The sequence below is a fragment of the Pogoniulus pusillus genome, chromosome 25 (assembly GCF_015220805.1).
Source record: "Pogoniulus pusillus isolate bPogPus1 chromosome 25, bPogPus1.pri, whole genome shotgun sequence".
NCBI classification, from domain to species: domain Eukaryota; kingdom Metazoa; phylum Chordata; class Aves; order Piciformes; family Lybiidae; genus Pogoniulus; species Pogoniulus pusillus.
The window spans coordinates 10,723,136-10,742,281 of record NC_087288.1 but is presented as its reverse complement, the minus strand read 5'-3'; the positions used below and the strand labels follow the sequence as shown (position 1 = coordinate 10,742,281).

Here is a 19,146-nt window from a genome sequence, read left to right as displayed (position 1 = left end):
ACTGACATGCAGACAAGCCTCTGAGTACAACAGTAGTAAACATTTCTTGAAAGACCTTGCAAGCAGCAGAGCCTGTGTTAACTAAAATGAAGCAAGAGTTACAGAGGATGACTGTTTGCTGGTTTTGTCGATAGTGACCTAGAGGTTTAACTGATTTAGTGAGGCTTGGCTGACTTGTGGCCCCAATGGGAGCCAGGATGGGTGACTGTCAAGCAGATAGATTTGTAGCTTCTGCTATTTAGTAGCATTGACTTAAAGCCATAGTTGCCAGATTGACATAATTTACCTAAGACCTTTGCTTTTCCCACCCTTGCCGGGTGTCAAGAAGGCCTCCCGGGAAGCGCTCGCCACCCTCTCTCTGACAGGCCGCGCTAGCAGGCCCGGCCAGTGAGGGGCTGGTAGGCTCCAGCCGCGGGGCCCGCCTGCCTTTGCCTGCGAGACCAAAGCTGGTTCCTGCCGTGGGCATCGCTTCGCTCAGGACGAGACGGAAAGGGCAAACCACGGCGTGGAGGCATTCGCGGCTTGTAGAGCCGAGTCTCCGGCCCTCCCCGGCCCCAGGCTGGGCCGCAGCAGTATCCCGCGCCACAGGCCCGGACACTAAGCACCGCCTCCCGCCACAGGGGAAGCGCCGCGGACGCACTACAAGTCCCAGCAGGCGCAGCGGGCGGAGCGTCGCGGCGGGCGGTGACGCGGCGGGCGGAGGCGGGGCGGAAGTGGTTTCCCCGGGCAGAGCGGCCGGACGGGCCCGGTGCCGTGCGTCTGCTTGCCTCGGCGGCGGCGCGGGGGCTGCGTTCGAAGATGGCGGCGGACTTAGAGGCGGAGGTGCAGGCCATTGACAGGAGCCTGCTGGAGTGCTCTGCCGAGGAGATCGCCGTGGTGAGGCAAAGGGACTGCGGCGGAAGGGCGAGAAGTGCTGGGGGGGGAAGGAGCGAGGGCTGCGAGGCGGACGGGCGGCATTGGCCTGCCCGACTGGCGTTGGAGGCGCGAGGCCCAGGGGCCGTTCTGGTGTCCGGGACGAGCCTGTGCCCGGGGGCAGCGGGTGAGCAGGCTCTCCGTGAAGGGGTGTCGCTGCCGAAGCTGGTTACTGATGGGACCCCTGGCTGGCAGCGGCGCCTCTTCTCGGCCTTAGCGTGTTGTTGTCGCCAGCTCCGCTGTTGCAGCAGCCTAGATCCGTGGCAGCAAGCAGCCAGCTTTTCCTGTTGTTCTGGCTGGCGCAGGTGGCTCACCAGCAAGGCGCCTAGACGCGGTTAGTCTCTGCCGAGGGCGGCCGCGATTCCCCGTCGCTCGCCGGAGTTGGCGAGTGCAAACGATGACGATGGGAGGAAGCAAGCAGCTGAGAAGTTTAGTTCTGCTACTTAGTTTGCAGCCTTTTTCACGTCTCCGCTGACAATCATCGTGCGTGGACGTGAGAAGTTCCTGTTCCCCCTTCCATTGCTTTAGTGGCTGTTTACCCTCATATATGCTTTGTCGTGTTGAATTTTCTTTAGAGGGTTCCTTCCTTCCTAGTATTTAAGGTGCAGTCCTGGCAAAAGCTTGCACTTAAGGATTATGAGAATGGGATTCCTGTAGAGTAACTACTAGTGAAATCAACGTGATATTTGAAGTAATCGACTTTTGTTTATATACTTTCCCTGTTTTTTTGAGGAGTAGTAGAAAGGGAAGTGAGGTCTGACATAGGCACCAGATCTTGTGGACACTTGTACACTTGAGGAACTGGGTGTATGTATATTAAAATGTTGGGACTGTTCACTTGCATGTCCGTAGGATAGACCCTCCAGTAGCTGGCTGTGTGTATCCCAATGAGAATTACATTGGCTGCTTTCCAAAAGAAAATAAAAACCAATGTTATAATTTCCATAGTCTTCAGATTATGCTGGTATACCTGCAGTGCAGGCAAAAAGGTATAATTAGACAGGCAGATGGGCATAGTTAGCTATATCCTAACTAGTTTAGCTCCAGGATTAGTCTTCCTTCCCTTCAACAGCAAAACCAGTAATTCCATCAAATGCTTAATGAAGTAGCCCAAACTGAGCCCAAGCTACTTTGGCTGTTGAGTAGCAGTTGAAGTTTTTTTGGTCATATCATAGCTAGATAAACCAAAGGCAGGTGTGTACCAAGTGGAACACATTTAGAAACTCACTGTAGGTACAGGTGCCATCTTAAATTTAGTCAATCATTTCACTTTTTTTATCCCATGTAACCAGCAACACTGGCTACCTTTCAGAGAGCTATCACTCTCAAATCTACAGTGTGCTAGCAACTAAATGCTGCTGGCACTAATTGCTTAGGTAAACACTGTTTTAGCATTGCTTTTCTCCCTCCTTTGATGGTAGCATTACTTTGGTGATAGTCTAATATTAATAAAATAGTACTGGTCCAAATCAGTTGTTACATCACTTTAAACTTCAGTTCTTCATAGCAACAAACTTAAGGATAAAATTCAAAGAATACCAGTCAAAAGAATAAAATAACTGTAACAGATCGTGACCCTACATTGCAAATACTTCTTTGTATAATTAAGAAAAGTATACTGTCTAGCTTTTGAAACTAGAACTGAGTTGTTTCATGGCTTGTGTTGCTGCGCCAGGGGAAATTTAGGCTCGAGGTGAGGAGAAAGTTCTTCACTGAGAGAGTCATTGGACACTGGAATGGGCTGCCCGGGGAGGTGGTGGAGTCGCCGTCCCTGGGGCTGTTCAAGGCAAGACTGGACGTGGCACTTGGTGCCATGGTCTAGTCTTGAGCTCTGTGGTAAAGGGTTGGACTTGATGATCTGTGAGGTCTCTTCCAACCCTGATAATACTGTGATACTGTGTATTTTGTGTTGTTGAAATCTCTTGCTTGGATGTGGATTTGGTAAAAGCCCTGATGGACCATTAGGTATTTACTTACATAAAATGTTACTTGATGTGAGATTCTTTCAAGGCAGTCAAAAACTGCTGCAGGAGAATAGGCCTGAGAGGAGAGGAAGTGAACAGGAATACACTATCCTTTTTATAAGAAACCTCCATTGGAGTAGTAGAATATTAGTTTTTCTTGCATGTGATTTCCAGTTAGAAGTTAGACAAATATTAATAGGAAATTTGCCTAAATGTAAAGTGCTTTTGTTAAAGTTTTGAATAGTCTTGCTGCAGTTCAGTGCCTCCTGAGTAGCAGTTTAGGAAGGCAGTGCAAGGTATGTATGCATTTGTATGTATTTCTAGGAACAGTTTTCCACATGCAGCAGCACTGTGAGTTGCCTTCCTGGTACCTCTCGAAGTGACATGTTTCCCTGTCTTAAGCAGCCTGTAGGACCTTCTGGTATTCTTTTATCCAGAATCTGATTTTCAAAACTGTGTGCACAATTATGTGTATAGAACTGGCTCCACAAAGAAATTTGAGTGAAAAGGTTTTCAGTACTGCCACACCTAACTTGCAGGCAACTACTCCTAGAATTTTGGGGATGGGAAAGCTGTTTACTTGAGGAACAAGAATTTTCTCTGTCTGTTTGAGCTTGTAGTGTCCCTAACATGTGCAGTGTATTTTCTAGAAATAGTGATGTACCAGTAAGTTAAAAGGCTGTAATGAAATGTATTTTACTGAGAAAAATACAGATGTAATAACTAATATACACCCTAGAAAGTAGTCTAATGATCATGGAACAGACTAAGCCAGTCACTGTCACTGAATCAGTTCCCAGCAGATGTTTGGCACAAATGCTGAAAGGACAAGAGGGAAAGATTAATGAACTAATGAATTAAAAAAAACAATGTCTTAGTAATGAAAACTACTTTTAATTTTTGTGTGGATTGTTTGAATTCTGGTAAGGATTGGAGAGGATTGTCTGTGAACTTTTTGTGTGGATATGACTTTTTCTTTTGGCATCCTTTTTCCTTAGACTTCCTTAGAAAAACTCTGGTCTTCAACCATCACAGCTAGATCAATACAGAAAGATTGAGAGAATAGTTTATTATTTTTAAGAAGTAAACGTAAGGAAAGAGAAGTGAGGAAAACATATTATTCTAAGAGCTGTGCTGTCAAGTTAGTTATTTTAATTGATGCTCTTCTTCAGAAAGCATAGTCCACTAATGGAAAATAGTACCATGTTGTGGTGTTTTGGGTTTTTTTAAAAAGGGCAAAAATGCAGCCATTCTTAAATGGCACAAATGCTTTGCTGAGTTTGTATGTCTGTATCCTGAATACAATTGTGTTGTCTCAAGCATAGAACCTTTAGAGTAAGTCATAAATGTTCTAGAATAAATCAAGCTGTAACATTTGATTACTGAGCCCATTTATTTTGGAATAATTAATTATTGGTTTAAGTTTAGGTCGATTTTGAATCTTTCTGGAGTTGCCAAAGGGTGTCTGGTTGTCATATTTACAATGAGAAATGGCATACTGAGGCTGTTCATGTAACTCAGGGTTTAATCAATGCACGCTTGCACTATGTGTGTGCTTCTGCTTATTGTTATTAAAACCTCCCATTATTATTAAACCTTGCACTCTTAATTTACTGCAGAAACCTTCATAAATTCGTAATTCATGAGACAGAAATAAAACAAATGTTGCCCTTGAGGATTTTGATTTGTATTCTGTGTGTGTATACAAGGGGGAAAACCCTGGAAAGAGCTGTGAGCTTTTTCAGTGCCTTATAGTAGTTCAGTAGTAGTTATTTTTTGGTGGTAGGAGAAACCAAGATCTCCTCATTTTCATAGGTAATTTGTTGAACTTAAGTAAGAGAGAATGTTACCTAATGCTGTGTTTGCCATTCGCTGTGTACTTTTTGTCTTTGCTTGTTCTTTGCTAACTACAGGCTTCCAAAGCTCCTTTGTGTCCCCAGCATCAGTCTGCACTCCAAAGAAATGCAATCAGCATAGTCTCTGCCTTATCCTAAAAGTTATCGGTTATGCATTCCAGAGGAAAATGTTGAAGAGTTTATTCTCTTTAATCTTGTGGTTTTTTGAAAGAGTTTTATGTGGCAAAAGAGTAAAATGTGGAAGCAGGAAAACAAGTTATTGCTTTCCCAGTGTCTCTTTTCTGTGATCATCTAGATTTAACTCTTAGAAGGAAGCATGACTTTATAGTTTTGCAGTGTAATTTTGTGTTTAGAAATAGTAATCTGGTTGACTAGAACTTTGGTGGTTTTGTTAATGAACAATTTGCATTCTCATTCCTTTTTCTTTAAAAGAAATGGCTGCAAGCAAATGACCTTCAGAAAGAAGTATACCAGCATCTGGCCTATTATGTACCAAAAATTTACTGCAGGGGTCCTAACCCTGCCCCACAAAGAGAAGATGTGCTGACACAACACATTTTGCTGGGACCAATGGAATGGTATCTTTGTGGCGAAGATCCCGCGTTTGGTTTTCCAAAGCTTGAGCAAGCAAACAAACCTTCCCATCTCTGTGGCCGTGTTTTTAAAGTGGGAGAGCCTACGTATTCTTGCAGGTAGTTCAACTGTGAAATATTCATCATCTGTAAAGTTGTGGGTCATTCTTCAGTAAGATTATACTGTCCTAATGTAAAAATAATACCTTGCATATATTTTTTTAAGTAACTTTGCATTGTTTCATGACTGGTGGGACCAGGGCAAAATTAACATTGTAGATTTGTAAATGAAGAAGTATTAATGACTGAAAAATTATTTCAATCCAGCAATGCAGTCATCATTCATGTTAGAAAGGATATGTAGGTGGCTTGTCCAACATTCTACTTGTGTCAGGGTCAACCGAGAATACAGAATACTTTTGCTGGTGCTATCAAGGTGGAGTGTGATGATTTGGGAGTTACCTGCACCCCCTACTCTTATGAGATCACCCAGCTGGCTGAAAGTTAAGGAATGGAGCTTTCTATTCACAGCTTAGCACAAGATACAAGCAGATATTTACAATATTTACAGCTATAGACAGAAATAGACAAGTTAAAGGTAATACGGAAACAGAGCAGCCCTCCCAGAAATCAGAGTCTCCAGGAGGGGCTCCCAGCCACCCTTCCACCTTCTTTCCACCCAGAAAGATGAACAAAACAAAAAAAGGTCATAAATATAAATTACTCCAAATCAGAACTACTTTGTATGATTTTGCTTTGCTATTTTCACCATTAGTAGCTGTTCTGGAGAGAATGGTGTTTTATGCATGGTGAGTGAGAGTTGCCTGAGTATCTTTCAGTCATGACCTGGTTTAATTTATTTGATGAAATGAAATTAAGGGAACTCTCACTAGAAAGTTTTTGTAGAGTCTCTGGTGTTTCCTTTTGAAAGAAATAAGATGTTTCTCAGAAATATTAAGGATCATAAGACATTAATTCTTGAAGTCAGTTGCATTACCTAGTTTTATGTATTTTCAGTGTTTCTCAGGGAGGCAGTTAAATATAATGCATAATTGTCTTATTAATTTGTTTAGCTCTTTTTCTAAAAATACTACCTCTGTCTAGTTCTCATAGGTCGAGTTTTAGTCTGCTGCTTTTCATACCATCCTGCCTAGCAGTGCTAGTAGGTAGGACTTTATTACAGTCTCTGATGTCCTGGTTGAGGAAACTTGTTTTGGACCTCTTCAGTCAGCTTGTAGGACTACATCTAGAAGCAGATGTTTAGTCTAATCTGTTGTGTGCTGTTTTTATTTACAGTGTGCAGTGAAAGCTGTCTCCTCTGATTGCTGGAGATTCTTGATACTTACACTCTGTACTGGCTTGTGTTTACACTGTTTACCTGTCTGTACTGTGTTCTGTAATTCATCTGTTTACTTACATACTTATCTCTTGAAGGCAATGCCTATACTGCCCAAATGTAAATGCTGTCCAAACAACATTTTAAAGCTTCTTCTGTTAATGGATTCTTTTTTTCATTTCTTTTTCTTCATTGATTTCCACCCCTTTGGAAGCCATCCCTTTCCTTTTTCAGAATAACATAGACATTAGGCAGAAGGTTCATACTGGTGATACTTGAAAATTACCTGTTGTAAAATCTGTAATTAAAGACAAACTAATTTGTTTCATTCTTTCCTCCCCCTCCTCTGTTTTGCTGTTTCCAGAGACTGTGCAGTTGACCCAACTTGTGTGTTATGCATGGAGTGCTTTCTTGGCAGTATTCACAGAGATCACCGATACAGGGTTAGTAATACTGCTGGAATGTATGATCTAGTCAGTAATAATTCTGTATGTGTATGAAACTCCTTGTTTCAGGTTTAAGAATAACTTCAAAATGCTGGATGAACAACAAGTTCAAAACTATTTCTATAGTAATCTTACAAGAACTTGGTTTGATCTAAATGTAAATTCTGAAAGTTAACACTTCAAAATATGAAGTAAAGTTTTATGCAGAACAGTTAAGCTTACAGACATGATGTTATTTTTAACATATGTGCTTTGATGAATTTTACAGTATTTGTTTTTTACTTGCCTTGACCTTGCTGTTTGATAATTTTTAAATGGTATTAAAAACCTTTGTTAAGAAACCATTTTTATTTGACACTTCCTTTACATGTCTGAATTATCAGACTGTACAGCAGCTGGATTTTTATTTTGTTCTTAAAGCTGAAATGGAGAACTAGAACTGTAGATGCTGTTAATTTTAGTAACATATTGGTAGTAGTTGTAGAGATTAGTTAAAAAAAACACCTCTACAGGCAAAATCAAGAAGCCCTTGGAGTGTTTTTAACCTAAGAAGCTAAGTGAAAACTACCACAGCAGCCTTTCTGTAAGTCTGGATTCTGTGAATCGCTTAATAGCTGTGGCTGCAAAGGAGTTTTACTACACCGATTAATTTGAGATGGTCCTAGCTTTAAAATAAATTTCACTGAATCAGTATAAATTATATCTTTACAGTTTCCAGATACTTTTTTCCCTGGGCTTACTGAACTATTTTTTGTTTGTAAACTCCTTTTTCTGTAAAGAGCACATTTTTTTACTTACTGTGTAATAGTGCAATATGAAACGATCTAGCTTTGCTCTAATTACAAATGTGAGAATTTGAAACGATGGGCATGGCATTGCAAATAAGTTCAGAAAGACTGAAAATCAGGAAGAGCCCACAGCCTTCAGGTGGGTTGGAATAGGGGTGGTGGTGTTTGAAGATAACTTTTTTTAATGTAGACTGATGAATTAGATGAGCTTTCAGTCATCGTAGAAGCAGATGTTGTTTTGCTGCTACTTTAGCAGAGTACTGGCTAAAGCTATCAAGTGTTGTGATTGTAGTTTTGTAGTTTAGCTGGGACTGCTCAGTTCTTAAGGTGCAGTTATGTGTGGATATTTACTTGAATTGTTCTTAAATAATTTTAGATGACAACATCTGGTGGAGGAGGTTTCTGTGACTGTGGTGATACAGAAGCTTGGAAAGAAGGTCCTTACTGTCAAAAGCATGAACTTAACACTTCAGAGACTGCAGAAGAAGAGGTAATAGTAACTGAGGCATTGTTTCAAAATGTTGACTATGCGTGTGACACAGAAATTTCATATATATGTGTATATATATATATGAGGTTGTTTTTAGTCTTCTATGCCATACATGAGAGAAAGGATGAAATTTAATAGTAATATTTGACACAGTGTGCTACACAAGGTGCTCTAATTTAAGGAGTTATTTAGAAAGACATTTTCTACTTGAAGGCTTCGTTTTGTACATTCTTGGTTGTCTCTGCAGCTCCAGTTCTGTTTCTCTTGTGTTCTCTGTCTTACTCTGAAGGGCAGAGGGAGTCTGCCAAGTGAGAAAAAATAATCTCTGTATAGTCATGAAGAAGACAAATTAAGTAGCATATGTTCTGATTTTTGCCAAAGTGCACAGATTTTAAACCAAATGTGATGGAGATACAAAGTAGAGGTCTGTAAAAGCTTGTATGAAGAAAGGAAATAGAAAATATGCTTTAACCATTTCTTATGGGATAGCACCTTGGGTATACTAAATGCAGAAAGACATGCTGCTTCTTATAGTGTGATTTCAAGCTATGGGACTATCTGTTACAAAACACCATTGTTAATAAAAGCTTATATACACTCAAAAGGGAATTTAACACATTTATAGGACGGGAAGAATAATCAGTGGACATTTAAAATTGCAGATGCCACCTTTGGTGTGGGAAGTATTACTGTCTTAAGTTAGTGGAAACCAGAGGAGCATTCTGTCCTTGAGAGACACTAAGTGAAAAGTGTAAGGTGCGATCATCTCAGGAATGAGTATGGGTAGTTTGGTTTCTGGTCTAGCCACTCACATCTGTACTTACATAATACAATTTCTGTGGGGGGTGGTGGGGGTTTTTGTTTGTTTTTTTTAAGGGAAAATGTAAGGTAAATATTTGTAGCTGTTTTGCTAATGTGGTGGTTCAAGTGAAGCAGCCATAACTGTAATTGCAGTGGCAGCAGCTCTTCTAAAATCTCTTCTCATTATCTCAACCCTAAGACTCTAGCACTGCTGCATGGTACTCACCACTTGATTTACATGCCAGTTTACATCAGCCAGCAGCCTTAGAAAACTCTTCTTCTGAATTCTTGGGTTGACTGCTACTTCTGTGTTCAAAGGTGTCACATAGTGAGTGACATAAAAGTGAAGATATTGAGAAGGGTTTGTGTTTCTTCCATGAGTGATGGAGACTGTGATGTCTTCTGTTATGCAGTGTTGGTTTTGAGGTAGTTCAAAGATCATGTGTGAGCCTGTTTTCGGCTTTGTCCAGGTATGTCTTTGACAGTGCTGGGAATGGAGGCAGTGCTGCTGCTTAAGATTTGTCTTTGCTCTTGGTGACTTGCAGTTTTCTGTAACCTAGATCAGTTTTAAATGAAGCAAAGAAAGAGAATGGCAGTTGTTAATATCCCTGTTAAACATCTGGGTATTCTGAAAGAATCATGGAGGTGTGTGTGGATGAACTTTACTAGTATGAGTGTATTGCTGGCTGTCAAGGGCCTCCTGTAGTTAATACAAACTTAAGTTCTGAGAAGATTATTGTGGCAGAATTAGGTATTAGGTGATCCTAAAATAGAAATCGTTCTGCCATTGAATATTTCACTTGGCTAACAGCTACATACACTGCAAAATCTAGTGATAAATTGAGTCAGTGACCCAGTAGATAGGCTAATTCCAGGTCACCTGCAAAGTGTGCCGTGTCCCTTTCCAGCTTTGTAGAAGAGGGACTATTTCTTCTGCATGTCAAGAAATTTGAAATAGGAGAAGTAGAATCCTTTCAGAGAAGAGGATTTTTATGTTCTCTATTTATCCACAAATCCCTTGAAGTGAATTGGAAGGAAATGGCAGTGGTACCTGTACTGCCTGATTCTGAGTTGGCAGTGGTTCTTATTTGCTGCTCAAGAAAGTAGTCCCTTTGATTTTGTAGAGTAAAGGCAGCACTCCTTTTCCTCCCCTTCCACATTTCCGTTTCTTCGCCTGCAGCAGCAGCCATTCTGCCGTGGCAGAGAAGGGAGGACCAGTTTATAGTCATTGCTGCAGATGTCAAATGGAGGGCATCCTGAAGAGTGCAGAATAGGCACAAGTGGGTGCACAGTCCATGTACCAAAGGGGAGCAGCTACCTGTAAACAAGAGTGAGATATAGACAGATGATTATGAAATACCTGGTTGCATTTAAGCATTCAATTATTTATATACCACAGCATAGAGCCATAGAATCAACCAGGTTAGAAGAGACCTCCAAGCTCATCCAGTCCAACCTAGCACCCAGCCCTGTCCAATCAACTAGACCATGGCACTAAGTGCCAATGGGCACAGCATGTAAGAGATATCCTCCATAAATCTTGATCTCAGTGTGCTGGATCTAGTATAAGCTTGGACATTTTAAGTGTGCTGCTTATAAATCAAGGCAATAGCTGCTTAGTTGTTTGTGTTCTGCAGTTTACTAATATTGGTAAGTAGATTTCAAACTATTTTTGAAGAACTCATGGAAGAAGCAGAATTTAATAATGCTGAGGTTAAAAGTTCTTCAGAAGAACTGTCTTAGAAGGTGTGCAGACCTGGAAATGGTGAAAATGAAAACAGAGAAGCGTGTGAAAATTTAAGTGTATGATCAAAGGCAAGTTAATATTTAGGTACTGAATGTTAGACTACTGCGTAAGTGATTGGAGTGAAAAACTGTAAAAACAAAACAGAATTAGTATTGACTTTGTTCCTTTCAAAAGTAGTCCTTCAAAGATGTTTACATCTTTGACAGAGAGAGGTGCGAATTTGACAGTTGCTGTCTGGAGTGTCATTTAATTTCTCAAATGCTATTTATATTTATTTTCCAGGATCCTCTTGTACACTTACCAGAAGATATGGTAGCAAGAGCTTATAATATTTTTGCCATCACATTTAAATATGCAGTAGATATATTAACATGGGAAAAGGAAAATGAATTGCCTGGCTTAGAAATGAGGTGAGTCTAGTATTTGTTTAGTGCATTTTAAAGGCTTTCAGATATTTACAGCTGTAAATAGTGTGATTTTTAAGTATCTTTTCTGCCTTTCCTAAAATTGTCAGGAATATTTTGTAGGCAATGGACTAAAATAATTTCAATAGATTTGTTTTTCTCATATTTTTTTTTAATTTCTGTGATTATGCAGCTGATTTTTCTCTCCATAGCAATGACGGAACAACATCTTTGTGATACCTTTGCTTTCTTAATATTGAAAGGGAAGTATTAGGAAATAAAATACCCTAGAAGAAGTGGCAGATTAATTTCTTGCAATCAAAGTTTACTGAAATACTGATGGCACAGGTTTTTTGTACTCTATATGATCAACTTATTATAAACTTGGAAGCCTTACAGAATGTTTAAGTGTATTGTAACACAGTTGTTATGAATTTGTAATGTCTTGTTTACTGTCTTGGTTGTAAGAGTATGCTGCATAAATAAGTGATGGGAATTGAGAGATAGCATGGACTCTATGTAAGCTTAGTCAGTTGTGGTTTTGAGGATTGTGGAATTTGGGCTTTTTAAGAGTCTGCCAAGTTCTTTTTGTGTAATAGACCTTTACGTAATATTAGGGAGACCGCTGTAGCAAAAGGATGAAACTAGTGAAATCTCTAAGAAGCTGTGAGGCAATGTATTTAGGACAGTTGTACTGAAAAGAAGTGGGGTTTTCCTAGTAGAAAACCATTCATAATCAGCAAATGTTCAAAATTACTTTAAGTATTGTCCTAAGATTCTCCTCCTTTTAGACTTAACTCCAAAGAAAAGTTGCACATTGCTACAGAAGCTAGGGATAGTCAGTCCTTTTCACAATGCTGGCAGATGTTCACATGCAGCAAAGGAAGCTCAGGCTTGTGTTGTCTTGCTTGTGGGGAAAAGTTTGTTAAACTAGAAGTTGATTTTGAAAAAAAAATTACTGTACTTTGAATGATACGAATTCAATCCTTGCCTTGAAGTGAGAAGAGTGACACTTACTACTGCATGCTGTTTAATGATGAAGTCCATACCTATGAACAAGTTATCTATACTCTTCAGAAGGCTGTCAACTGCACACAGAAGGAAGCGATTGGTTTTGCAACAACAGTAGATAGAGATGTAAGTCAATTAATTGTTAGAACTTTTAATTATACTTACTCTAGTGTTTACTATCTATGACTACACTTGCTGTTGTTTGTTTTCCCAAAGGGTGTGGTTAAAGGTTTTGAGCGCTGTGTGTCAGGTTGCCCTAAAATGTTCTCACTAGTTGGCCAGCAATCAAGCAGGTTGGAAGAGACTTCCAAGCTCATCCAGTCTGACCTATCACCTAGCCCTATCCAATCAACGAGACCGTGGCACTAAGTGCCCCATCCAGTTTCGGTGTAACTGCATTCCAGTCAGTCTTGTGAGTGTAGATAGCAGGATGTCTCATTCTGTCAAGGGCAGGCAGCAGCTTTAGCTTTTCCCTTACTGCACACAGGGAGCTGACATTGAAAGAGCCCTTATATGTGCTCAAAGATTGAGAAATACTTTTCAGAGTAATGCAGGTGAAATGTGAAAGATAAAATCCGTAATTGTGGTGCTCCTGAAAACTATTTATGGTGTTTTAATAATTTAGGTCTTGTTCATAATTGTCAGATGATAATGGCAGGAAGAGGTAAAGTATTTCATACAGCATTTGGAAAGAATAATTAGTTCACAATCACTACATGCTGAATACAGCTCTTATTTTTGTTGTGTCAGTAACCTGAAGATCTTGTCTGATCCTTGAATATATGATGTCTGGAACACATGCTATGTGTTGTAGGATGCACTTCCAGTTTTGAAATAAACCAAATGCTTTAGCTGTATGTTTTAACAGACCAATTAGCTTTAATATCTGCTTTTTAAAAAGGCATTAAAATGTCTGAAGTATCTTTTAAAATATAACAAAACTTGCCACATCAGAACTCACAATGAGTTTTCAGTGTTTTAAATAAAAGAAGTGTGATGGTTACATCTTGAAAGCAATACTAAACAGAGAAAATGTAATATGTTGGGTGACTGCATATATTATTTTATGTTATTTTAAAAAGTACTTGGTAATTCAACTATGTAATTCTATGGAGTACTTCAAAAAGTGAAAAACAGAGTGGTTAATGTGCATTTGAAACTTTTACTATGTCTTTCCAACTGATGTAAACCAAAGCATTTGAACTTTGTATTTAGAAGCTAATGGCACTGTTATTTCTTTACAAATTTAAGGGACGTAGGTCTGTTCGATATGGAGACTTCCAGTATTGTGATCAAGCAAAATCAGTCATAGTGGTAAGTAATTTTATCTACTTATTTGCCTCATTTTAATAAAAAAGATATTTTGCTGCACAATTTTGTGATAACAGCAATGACTCTTTAAATAATACAAAGTATTGGGTATACTATCTACAATATGCACAGAAGAGGTGTAAAAATACAGGTTTATGCTCTGGTGATTGTCCTGTTTATTTTTTCTGTTAAAATAAATTCCTAAAGAGAAGTTCCTAGGCAACTTATCCCTTCAGAAAACAGAATATGATGAGGAACTTCAAATAAATTCTTTTAGAATTGCATGCCAGTTCAGATCACTGCTGTTCAACTACTTCAGGTTTTCTCCTATAGTTTGAATTCTGTGTCTTTCATAGTCACAACTATGGGTGTTGCTACTGATTGAATCCAAGTGTGAAACTACAAATACACTTTCCTTTTGTGTGTGTGTGTTTATATATTCATAATACCTATATATTAGTGTTCTTCTATGTAAGAACATGAGAATGATAACTTTCTATTTATTTTTTTTCTTAACTACTGCAGTGCAGTACTTAATCATGTGAAATAAGTAGTTCATGTATAATCCTGCTACCACTGAAAAGCACCAACTGCAGCTAGAGTTTTAGGCTTTAAACTATTTAAGGTATCTTGAAAACAGTAGCATCTTTAAAGATGTGCAACATTTTTAATGTTCCACCTATGCAGTTAAGAAATTAATGTGTAATGTCTTAATTATGATGAGTTCTAATGCAGAGATAAGGGAAAATACTCTAATTCTTGCTTTAGCTCTCTGCTGTTTGTAGTTATGAAAATAATACATGGCTAAGAGTTTCTTTCCTTGGTGGACTGCTGTGTGACTACACATCATGTTGTGAGGAACAAGTATGCACAGCTGTTAGGTTGTGCATGGGATTGCTTATCAGTAAAACGCAGCAGATTGGTGTGTGCAGTGATAAGAGGCCAGGAGTGAAAAATAGATTGCCCTAAATATGTTGATTCTGCATAATAAGATCCTTCAAATATTAATAGGGTAAACATATTCTTGATTTTGGTTTTTTCCTATGTAGGTGTTAGTCATTAGAACACTTATTAACATTACAGATTATTTCAATTAATAATATGAATGCTGTGTTTCTGTACAGAAAAACATTCTAGTCTTCACTTCAATATGCATTACCTTTTTTTCCTTTCTAAGAGAAATACCAGTCGTCAGACAAAGCCATTGAAAGTACAAGTTATGCATTCATCTATTGTTGCCCATCAGAGCTTTGGTTTGAAGCTTCTAACTTGGCTTGGCAGTGTTATTGGATATTCAGGTGGGCAAACTTGAACTCTTTTAAGATAAGTTAGAGAATATTTGTAAGGCAAGCTGAATTCCTGAAGTGTTCTTGTTTGTCTATTTCAGATACATAATGTAAGTCAAAGCTCTTAATCACTTGTCAGATTTGGTTCTGTTTCTCTTGTTGGAGTGCTGTTCTAATGTTCATATCAAGGTGCTACTAGTCTTTACTGTTTTGGGAGACTGTTGTCTGTTCAGTTGCTTTCAAATAGAATCTGAAAATTGCTGTCAAATGCAGTATGCCAACAAGCTATTTTTTTAGTCCCTGCTTCTAAAATGAATGCAGCAAACTGAAAATAACCTGATTAGATACAGCAAAATTATTCAGAAGTAATTTGCTGAATACTGGTGAAAGTGATTGCTTCAGATTTTTGGCTAAGGAGAGAAACAGCAAAAAAGCAAGGATGAGTGGAGGTTTTGGATTAAGTATAGAAGCCAAGTATAAATTGGATACGTAGAACAAGATTTCTTTGAAGGAATCAAGACATGCATGATATTTATGGAAGGGCACTGTGTTTTGACTTGGTTTCCCCTTTATCCTGATGGGTCATAAGTTTGCAAAGTTCTGGAGCATGAAGGAAAATAAAAGGAAAATGTGTCAAACTGCTGATACCCAGAAACAGTTCCCAATGCACTGTGTGCTCTATGCATCTGTAAATGTTAATAAGAATTACTAGCAAAGCACACTCAATGGTGATACTGCTTGTATGTTCTGCTCAGGTGCAAGATTGAATCAGGGATTGCATGTTTTAGACTGGTAGTTGAAAAACTAGACAGGATTTCAGGCAGAAGATTTCTATCATGTTGCCATTTTTGAAAAAGAAGTAGTATATGTTTGTATGTTAAAGACACACAAATCCAGCTGCAGAAAAGTTAAGCTTGCAGTTTAACTTTTTGCTAGTATTGCTGGCAAATGAGAGACGTGAAGATATTTAATTTCTGAGATTGTTTTTCCTTTCCATTTAACTTGTAGCCTGTCACTGTTTTTCTCTTTTATTTTTAAAGCCCAGTTTTGCACCATGTCATTTGTGCTAGGTGCTAAAGTCATTAGTTTTCATCATTAAATTCAAATTACCTTTTTTGCAACTGTAATAGGATAATGGAATATCGAGTTGCAGACAAAAGCATTGCATGTACAATTTGATGATGTGTGGTGGTTCTGAAATTCTTCAGAGTTCATTTTAAAAGCAGTGTCCTTTACCATCAAACACTTTTGCCTTCTGAATTAGAACGTTTTGTTTGTGACCTACATGCTCAACTACTTGAAATGCCTTACGTGGCTTGGGAGGCAGTGTTGCAATGTTCTCTGGAGTCTGGTTTTGTAAAATGGACTTCTGAAAAACATGGTTTTCCTTAGCTTTTCAACAAACACACGCAAGCATCTTGGTTCCAATCAATCTTCCTAACAGAATGTTACCGTTTATCTGTAACATGGGGCAACAGAATTGCACTGTGCCGGTAGTTACATTTAAATGTCCCTGACCAAAGGGCAGTTGGCAGGTCGAGAGGTCTTCTGCTGTGCCAAAAACTTAGGCTGAATGATTGCTATGAAATGAACTAGCAGTGAATAAAAGAAAAAACCCTAACATGCAACTTCATCATGGACTTGACTATCACATCCTTGCTAGCATATGTTAATCCTTCAGGAATAAGCACACTTTGGTATTGCTGAGCAACGTAGTTAACTTTGGTAACAGTTATTGGAATTGAATTCTGCAAGGCAAAAAAAACTAACAAAGGGGCTTCACAGGATGTACAGGATATATACATGACACTAAGCTGTATAGAATAGTATACATGGCCCTAATCCACTACCAGCTCTGCCTAAGAAGCTGAGATAACTGAGCAGTGTGCAGGAATAAGGACTAAAGTGTATAAGTCATAGAGTTATGCTAGTGAATATATGCTACCTGCAGTGCAAAGCTAGGCTGGACCTTGTTAAAATGAGCATGCCTATATGGTGTTGTGTTGCAGATGCAAGCTTGTCTGCCAGCACATAGCAACTTACACATTTATGTAATAACAATTATTACTGCTTTCCATTAGAAGAATCATGTAGAGAAGCACTAATATATGAATCTTTTCATATATGAACTACATTTTCCTTTTGGTAGCACTATAAACAAGAAAATATTATACAGCAGGCTAATTTTCTAGCTTGTATTTCTTACATTAGTAACTGAGCAACACTTTGAGGAAAGGATGTTTTTATCTGAGAACTCTGAAACAAATGTTGTGGTCAATTTTCACAAGGCTTCTCTTTTTCCATGAGGTTAGTGAGAAGCTCACAAGGTATTAAAACCTTTGTGTTTCCATTGGCAAAATATGAGCACTGTCAAGGAAAATAGGGCCCTGTGGCTTTTACTGTGCCTTACAAAAAATCTAGTCTGTGTAAATGTTAATGTCTAAGTTAGTGTTTAAGCTATAACTAACATATCATTTATCTTCATTAAGATGGCCTTCGTCGAATGTTGTGTCAGGTTGGTTTACAAGAGGGGCCGGATGGTGAAAATTCTTCCCTTGTAGATAAACTGATGCTGTATGATTCTAAACTGTGGAAAGGTGAGTTTTTTCAAACTTCTGGAAAATGCTAAAGAATACTATGCCTCAAAGTTTTCCCTTTACTGTATCTGCTAATGTTTGAGCGGTTTTACTGTGGTATATTTTGGACAGAATTGCCTGATTGTTATAATCTGTCCCTTCATGATGCACTTCAAATGTATTGAAGATGGGAGCGTAAGGAAACCATTTGGAGGTGGAGTTTGCTTTAAGTCTATTTTTTCAAAGTAGTCTGAAATTAAGACTTGAATGGTTTGAGCTTTATCTGCTTGATAGGGTCTCAGCATCCATATCTCACCTACCAAAATGGCTCTTTTTAAGGGCTAGATCAGAGATCGTCTATTTCAACTTGTGTTTGTATTTGTGAGGTATTCTTAAGTGTTATGAGAACATTCAGTGGAAACTACTGTTTTGATACTTGAGAGTCCTTAAAATTTTAAAAACCTTATTGATGTATTTGGATGGGTTGGAAAGTTGAGATTTTGAGGAAGTGTAAGTAGTTAATTTCTTTTCCCACATGGATTCTGTGTCTGATTCGATATCCCTAAAGGGTGTGCAAGAAAGAGCAGAATGAAGAGAAAGCAGAGTGGTGCATCGTCCATGTCCTTTGTTTAAATATAAATGTGGTGTTTTGAACATTGTTACTCTCCTTGCAGTATCATTTGTCATTCTCTTTATTGAGATACATATTATCTAGAGAATAGTAGTATCTATTTGTGTTATGTCTTGGGAACTTCTTAGTGCACCAGTGAAAGGAAGAAGTGAGGTGAAAGGCAGGTGTAATATGTAACCACAAATTTTGTAATGTGAAAGGTACTGCATTTCTGGGCCATTGCAATGGTTTTATTACAGGTTTTGTTGTGATGGTGCCGTTCACATAAGCAGTAACTTCTGCATTTCTGTTTCGATATCAGTGTTTTACTATTGTTCATGTAGTCCATAATTATCTGCATTAAGGAATGGCTTTTGACTTAAAATGACCTACAGAAAGAAATTATATATATGTGCATGAATTTTCAAGCTATGTACATATTCACAGATTCTATTGGGCTGACCCTCAAAGGTCATCTTGCCCAACCCCCCTGCAGTGAGCAGGGATACCTCAAACTAGATCAGGCTGCTCAGGGTCATATCAAATGTGATCTTGAATGTCTTGAATGTCATGAATGTCAACTACATCCTGGGGCAAGCTGTTCCAGTGTTTTACCATTCTCATTATAAAGAATTTTCTCCATATGTCCAACCTAAATCTACCCTACTCCAGTTTAAATCATTGCCCCTCATACTATCACTACAAGCCCTTCTAAATAGTCCTTCCCCAGCCTTCCTCTAGGTCCTTTTCAGAAATTGAAATGCTGCTATAATGTCTCCCTGTAGCCTTCTGTCAGGCTTAACAGAACAAATTCCCTCAGCCTGTTTCCATAGGAGAGGTGCTCTATTCCTCTGATCATCTTTGTGGCTCTCCTCCACATTGATACTGACCCATATGGTTAGTTTGTTTGTATTGATAATATTTTTTGGGATGCTGCTCCAATGGCTGAGAAATTCAGAAATGGCTAAGCTGGGTTGTTCACAGCTACCAGATTTTGTTGCCATTCCTAAGACTTCTTATAATTGTGTGCTTTTTT

The 19,146-nt window shown here is 38.8% G+C and overlaps 1 protein-coding gene across 6 annotated transcripts in view; it reads left to right on the top strand.

Moving 5' to 3' along the window:
* The first annotated feature begins 718 nt into the window (after positions 1-718).
* Positions 719-19,146, top strand: part of UBR2 (ubiquitin protein ligase E3 component n-recognin 2) — a 63,187-nt gene continuing 44,759 nt past the window's right edge. For 5 of the 6 annotated variants that reach the window (XM_064164410.1, XM_064164411.1, XM_064164413.1 and 2 more), the window contains exons 1-9: positions 719-876; positions 5,165-5,424; positions 7,005-7,083; positions 8,251-8,364; positions 11,195-11,322; positions 12,315-12,453; positions 13,579-13,641; positions 14,816-14,936; positions 17,414-17,521. In XM_064164410.1, coding sequence (XP_064020480.1) covers positions 799-876; positions 5,165-5,424; positions 7,005-7,083; positions 8,251-8,364; positions 11,195-11,322; positions 12,315-12,453; positions 13,579-13,641; positions 14,816-14,936; positions 17,414-17,521 — 1,090 coding nt within the window. In that variant the 5' untranslated portion in view covers positions 719-798. Of the gene's footprint in view, positions 877-5,164; positions 5,425-7,004; positions 7,084-7,598; positions 7,670-8,250; positions 8,365-11,194; positions 11,323-12,314; positions 12,454-13,578; positions 13,642-14,815; positions 14,937-17,413; positions 17,522-19,146 lie in introns of those variants that run through there. The other variant, XM_064164412.1, reaches the window with a different exon arrangement.